Source organism: Myxocyprinus asiaticus, chromosome 1 (assembly GCF_019703515.2).
Source record: "Myxocyprinus asiaticus isolate MX2 ecotype Aquarium Trade chromosome 1, UBuf_Myxa_2, whole genome shotgun sequence".
NCBI lineage: Eukaryota > Metazoa > Chordata > Actinopteri > Cypriniformes > Catostomidae > Myxocyprinus > Myxocyprinus asiaticus.
Window position 1 is genome coordinate 53,085,458 of NC_059344.1, and position 7,113 is coordinate 53,092,570.

The following is a 7,113-nucleotide window of genomic DNA, read 5'->3' on the forward strand; positions in this document are numbered from 1 at the left end:
GACATGTGCTGCATGGTTCACAGTGGATTAGTGCTCTGCTGTGTCATCTGATACAACGTGTATGATTCTCAATGTCTGTGGAGTTTCTAGTGGATGAGTGGTTGGATTTATTTAAAGTAAGCAGCTCATCTATGCTAAGATTGCAGTCTTCAGCGGTTTAATAAAGCACACTAGGACAGTGTTTCCCATTAATTACCTAGACTGTGGTGGCTTGCCACAGTTTCATAATGAACCGAAAATATTTTTACACTTCTCATAATAGCATAAACGTTCTCTAACTTTGTGTTTTGCGCAATTGCTTCGGCAAAGCATCTGTCACTCCCAGTCAGTCAAAAAACTCTTATTCTTATTCTGCTGTTGAAAGTAATGAAGAGCACATAATTGTATAATTCGCTAGCGATCTAGTAACAGATGTGCCCTGATTGATTGACAGGCAGCATATGTGTGTATGCTGAACATGCTCATGCTAATGCGTGCCTGAACGGTCAAATACATTTCAAAATTCTGCCAAAATGCCCGTCTTGGTGAGGTATTCATGTAAACACAGAGAGTGATGTCTAAAGTGATCGTAAACAGCAGAGAAAAAAGTGGATTTGCATTAAAATGTCAGACTTGTGAGTGTAAATGTAAGCTAATATTCCTGCTGCCATCTAGTGTGTCATTATAATAATCAAATAACCATAACAAGAAAAAGAGAAAACCACTCACTGCTCTTGACTGAATAAATTTAGTAGCTTTAAAAATTATTATAATCATACAGTAAAGTCCAGTAGTAGTTTTATGTTGCATTTCATTCTGAATGTTTCCTTGAATACTTGATACTGCTGTTAAAAACATTTAAAGCTGTTAAAAAGCACTGAATTTTCTTAATTTGTATTTTTTGTTTATTATTTTTTTATCTATTTCTATTCATTGCTGTTTTTTATTATTTTATTACTGACCGTTTACTAGTCTTGAATAATTACTTATGAAATTGAAACCATTCTTCCGTAATTAACATATTAATTACGGAATTCGTTGTGGTTTTGAAGCTGGTATTGAGAAACGTCAAATTTCACAACCAACTACTTAAATTTTGGTATTGTGATAATGTATAGCCTTTATTGTACATGGTAGATCTTGCTGCAATAACATGATGAAAAAGTAGACCTCATTCCATAGAACTATGAGAATCCCTGCTGTTAATGGTGGCGATGGAGGCTTTTTTTTTCCTTTTTTTTTTTCCTTTTTTGACTACCATACATAACATGTTTGTCATGTGACAATAGCCTCCTCCCTTACCCAGTGCAGTTAACATTTCTGTTGCAGAGAATTTAGTTGATTGCATGTATACACTATTATGTTGGGCATTGGTCATAATATTAGAAAAATATACAACATAAACTTTGACATGTTACTTGAGCATGAAACTTAAATGTCCTTTTTTCTATCCGGACAGTGCTTGTCCTCTGGACAAGTAAATTGTTCAATGCTTAATGTTGAGCCCTGGCTCAAATGTATGCTCTAGTCGATTTTGTGTTTTGACCATTTGTGAACTGCGTTAAACTCCGTCTCGTTTATGCTTTGTGGGTGAGATTTTTTGCCATGTCATCACCATTCATATCTATATAACCAATTTGTTTATGATTATATTACTACTACAGCACAAAGTTCTTCATAGATCTAGCCTTTTAAGAAGCCAAACGTAAAAAAATACACAATGAAAGATGGCAAAAGCATTTTTTCTGTTGTACCATTGAATAAACATAAGTGAATAAACCTGCATCACTTATACACAACATATATGAATTATTAATGCATGGTATCTAACAAATTATTAAGAGTGTGTCATTAGTTGATTGTCATATATAACAAATTAATATGTTTGAAATAAAGAACAGAAGTTAAAATAATTTTGCAAAATCATTGCTTCCCATCATCTTTCATGTAGACTCGCCCCTTCCAAAGCCTTAATTCAGAAATCAGGTATCATCTGGAATTCCAACTTTCCCACTCATAAATATGACTTTGCTAGGTCATGCTTATGCTCGGAACTCATAATTACGATATTTCCGACTCCACTTGAAGGGCATATAAATGTTACTTTCTCAGGAATAAGAAGTTTTGATGTGCTGCTTATCTCAGTTCCACCTGAGGGCTCAGGAGCATCCTTGCAAGGGCCACAATATTCAACAAATACAGGCATTTTCCACTGGCTTTCAGGCTAGTTAACAGCACTGCTTGGCATAATTCCCAGCAGTACCCTGCACCATTTAGTCAAATACTGTTGTGGCTTCTGCCACCTCTGTGAAACATCACTCTTGAAGTCTTGGGGTTTTGATGCCAGAAGATAGACTTTATTATCAGAGATAGCAAAGCTGAGTTGCTCCCAGCACAACTGACTTTCTGTATTCAAACAGGCCTATATACACATATTCTCCTAGGGTGTGACCAATACACCCCATGCATTTTGTTCTGTGTCTTCAGTCTGTTTAGAGAACATTAAACTATGAGAGAGGACCCTCTCATCTGTAACCTCTTTACGGGGCCTTATCCTATATTTTCTCTAGTGTCAAAACATGAGACTCAAGTTTAACATATATGAGTACCATATGTGATCACACATTCCATTTTCAGGGGCCTCCTTCCCACAGGCCTCTACACACACACCCACACACACAGTAAAATCCATGCTTGACCATCAGAAAGAATAAAATGGCTATATTTACACTGATTATGCTTGATGAATTTATATTTAACTTGATAAAAATATTCCACAATGCCTGCAATGTTTCACAACCCTAGCCCAATAAACCTGTTAACTCCCCCATCCTCAGTAAAGATCAGGATTGTATTTACTGTTTATTTTATGTCTGTGGATACTGTTTTATTTTACGACTGTTTATCCATTGCATCACAGCACAATAGATGCTCACTGTCTTCCACATGCGGACATGCACGTGTGACAGTAACAACTTCAGGGCAATGCTACTGTATATCTTACGGACACTTTGCTAGCTGTACATAGTCCATTTGCTATATTTATTGCCACTTGTGAAAAGTGTTTAGTATATATTGCCTGTGTCTACCAGACATTGAGAGACAACAGTTGTAGTCTTGTAAAGAGGGTGTTAAATGTTCTGCCCCAGGGTTTCTGAAGACACTTCATTTTGTATCTTCACTTACTACACAGGAGAGAAATGAAAATAAATGTGTCTTGTGCAGAAGTGCTGTTGCTTTTCACCAAGAATAGGTTGCTTGTCTTTTTATTCTCTGCTATTCTTGATTTCATTTGAGTTAATCAGACATTTAACTCAAAGGACTTCTTCCACTTCCAAACTATGGCCAGCTTTAAATTTGTTATCCAGATGGGGAAAAAAGGTTATATTATTATTTAAATAGCAGGCCTACTACGAATAGTGACGAACAAATCTAACAGAACTAATTGTGTAATACAAGTATACTGTTTTAATGAATAAAAATCATATACATTATATTATTTATGCTTGTTAATAAGTCATGTTAACCATGAGCATTTTTGCTCACCATTTTATTATAGTAATACTAAACTGAATTTGTGATTGATTTACAGGAATTAGAGGAGAATTATCAGAGAGCTTACTCAGAGGCTCTGGCTGCATTTGGCAATGGTGCTCTCTTTGTTGAAAAGTTCATTGAGAAACCACGACACATTGAAGTGCAAATTCTTGGTGAGTATAATTTGTGTGGGGTTTTCTTTTGTATGTGTTCACCATCACTTTCAAGATAATTTGTCTTAATTTTTAAGGATGTGTCCGCACCTTTGCTTACTATGCTTACCATGATCTATAAGCTTCTCTCTGGTGTATTGCAACTATTATAGCTGAGTATTTTGGCTCATTAAATGTGATTTGCTCGTCTGGAACCCAGCGTATTGTCGATAACATACAGCTGGAAATGAATTGAGCTTGTTAACAGAGAATGATTCTGTGTTTGTCCAGGGAACACCAACCACATGCTGTCTCTTTCTTTCTCTCTCTCAGATACACATACTCATACTTTCTTTCTTATTCATGTTGCTTAATTTCTGACTGTCTTCTTGTTATCTTCTATGAATCTAATCCCAAACCCATGTAGACATAGTGACAAACTGTGATATTCTCTCTTCAATTAACTTAAAATTTAAGTAGAATATCAGCAAAACACTGCATATTTACTAAAAAGAGGTAGCTGGTTCTACTGTAGTAGATAGATTTAAGACAGGCCAACTGAAACCTTTCTCCCTGTCCTGTCATCTCCTTCTCTTTGTTTATTCTTTTCTTTTTCTGTCTCTCAGGTGATAAATACGGAAACGTTATTCATCTGTATGAGAGGGACTGCTCTATCCAGAGAAGACATCAGAAAGTTGTGGAGATCGCTCCTGCTGCTCAGCTAGATCCTCAGATCAGAGACAGTCTGACCTCTGACTCGGTCATCTTGGCTAAGCAGGTACTCACACACACTGATATGTACGATAGACACACGTACACAAAACCTACGACCAAGCTTACACACACATGCACACTTTTTTCTCTTAGCAACATACTTAGCATGGTCTCCTGAACTTGCCTTGGAGACAGCATGAAAGTATCAATCAACTCAAAGTTATATACCTTCTATCACTTCATTATGCCTGGTCACACACACATCCTCAGGGAATGGCACCCTGGCCCAGAGCTCTCCAACTCCTGTGCAGAATGTGTGTACTGAATGATTAACATAAGCTAGCACTCAGTGCTCAATCACAGTGAAGTGTTAGCATATTGGCAAGTACAGGCAATAATGAAGGAGTGAAACAATTGATGAGTTAATGTTGTTTTTTTTTGTTTTTTTATCATACAGTGGCAAGAAAAAAGTATGTGAACCCTGTGGAATTAACTGGTTTTCTGCATTAATTGGTCATAAAATATGATCTCATCTTCATCAAAGTCACAAGCATAGACAAACACAATGGTGCTTAAACTAACAACAAACAAACAATTATAATCTTTCATGTCTTTATCAAACACAACTCATAAAACATTCACAGTTCTGTGGAAAAAGTATGTGAACACTTGTATTTAATAACTGGTCGATCCTCCTTTGGCAGCAATAACCTCAACCAAGCTTTTCCTGGTAGCTGCGGATTAGACGTGCACAAGGTTCAGAAGGAATTTTGCACCATTCTTCCTTACAGAACTGCTTCAGCTCAGCCATATTCTTAGGATGTCTGGTGTGAACAGCTCTCTTGAGGTCATTCCACTGCATCTTTATTGGGTTAAGGTCTGGGATCTGACTAGGCCAATCCAAAAGGTTTTTACTTCAATGTTTAGGGTCATTGTCCTGCTGCACCACCTAACTTCAGCTGGTGCACAGCCACCCTGACATTATCTTGATAATCTTGGGAATTAATTTTTCCCTTGATGATGGCAAGAGGTCCAGGCCCCGAAGCAGCAGAGCAGCCCCAAATCATGATGCTCCCTCCACAGTACTTCACCGTTGGGATGATGTTTTCATGTTGGTATGCTATGCGGTGCCTTTTTTATGCCATATGTAGTGCTGCGTGTTCTTCCCAAACAATTCAACCTTAGTTTCATCAGTCCACAAGACATTTTCCTAGTAGCATTGTGGAGTGTCAAGGTGGTCTTTAGCAAACTTCAGGCATGCAGCAATGTTTTTGTTGGAAAGCAGTGACTTCCTTTATGGTGTCCTGCCTGTGAATAGTAAATTTATGAACAGAGATGTTAACCAGTTCCAATGATTCCTTCAAGTTTTGCTGTCACTCTAGGGTTCCTTTTTTACCTAATTGAGCATTATACAGTTTGCCCTTTGAGTCATCTTGGCTGGAAAGCCACTTTTAGTGAGAGTAGCCACAGTAATATATTGTCTCCATTTATAGACAAATTTACTAACTGTGGATGGATGAATATCTGAATATAAGCTCTTCGAGATTACTTTTTAACTCTTTTTTATGTATAGCAACAATTCTTGATCTTAGTTCTTCTGAGATCTCTTTTTTTGCATGTCATGGTCCATGTCAGCAGATGCTTCTTGTGAATAGCAAACTCAAAATGTTTGAGTGCTTTTTATAAGTCAAAGGCAATCTAACCCACACCTCCAATCTCGTTTCGTTGATTGGATGCCAGGTTTGCCAACTCCTGACTCTAATTAGTTTTTGTTGACGTCATTAGCCTAGGGGTTCACATACTTTTCCAACCTACACTGTGAATATTTGAATGATGTATTCAATATGTAAAGGGTTCATTTACTTTGTCTTGCCACTGTAGATACATTTGGTAGCATTGCCTTTAAATTGTTTAGCTTGGGTCAAACTTTTTGGGCAGCCTTCCACAAGCTTCTCACAATAAGTTGCTGGAATTCTGGCCCATTCCTCCTGACAGAACTGGTGTAACTGAGTCAGGTTTGCAGGCCTCCTTGTTCGCACATGCTTTTTCAATTCTGCCCAAAAATTTTCTATTGAATTGAGGTCATGGCTTTGTGATGGCCACTCCAAGCCATTTTGCAACAACTTTGGAGGTATGCTTGGTGTCATTGTCCATTTGGAAGATCCATTTGCAACCAAGCTTTAACTTCCTGCCTGATGTCTTGAGATGTTGTTTCAATATAGCCACATAATTTTCCTTCCTCATGATGCCATCTATTTTGTGAAGTGCACCAGTACCTCCTGTAGCAAAGCACCCCCACAACATGATGCTGCCACCCCAATGCTTCATGGCTGGGATGGTGTTCTTTGGCTCGCAACAGAACCTCACCCTTTTTCCTCCAAACATAAGGATGGTCATTATGGCCAAACCGTTAAATTTTTGTTTCATCAGACCAGAGGGCATTTCTCCAAAAAGAAAGATTTTTGTCCCCATGTGCACTTGCAAACTGTAGTCTGGCTTTTTCATGGTGGTTTTGGAGCAGTGGCTTCTTCCTTGCTGAGCAGCCTTTCAGGTCATGTCGATATAGGACTTTTTACTGTGGGTATAGATACTTGTCTACCTGTTTCCTCCAGCATCTTCACAAGGTCCTTTGCTGTTGTTCTGGGATTGATTTGTACTTTTCGCACCAAACTACATTAATCTCTAGGAGACAGAATGCGTCTTCTTCCTGAGCAGTATGATGGCATGGTTT

The 7,113-nt window shown here is 37.9% G+C and overlaps 1 protein-coding gene across 1 annotated transcript in view; it reads left to right on the forward strand.

The window, feature by feature from the left end:
- Positions 1-7,113, forward strand: part of LOC127441263 (pyruvate carboxylase, mitochondrial-like) — a 235,469-nt gene that overhangs the window by 23,098 nt on the left and 205,258 nt on the right. The window contains exons 6-7 of the mRNA XM_051698466.1: positions 3,572-3,689; positions 4,295-4,446. Of these exons, the coding sequence (XP_051554426.1) occupies positions 3,572-3,689; positions 4,295-4,446 (270 nt within the window). The remainder of the gene's footprint in view (positions 1-3,571; positions 3,690-4,294; positions 4,447-7,113) is intronic.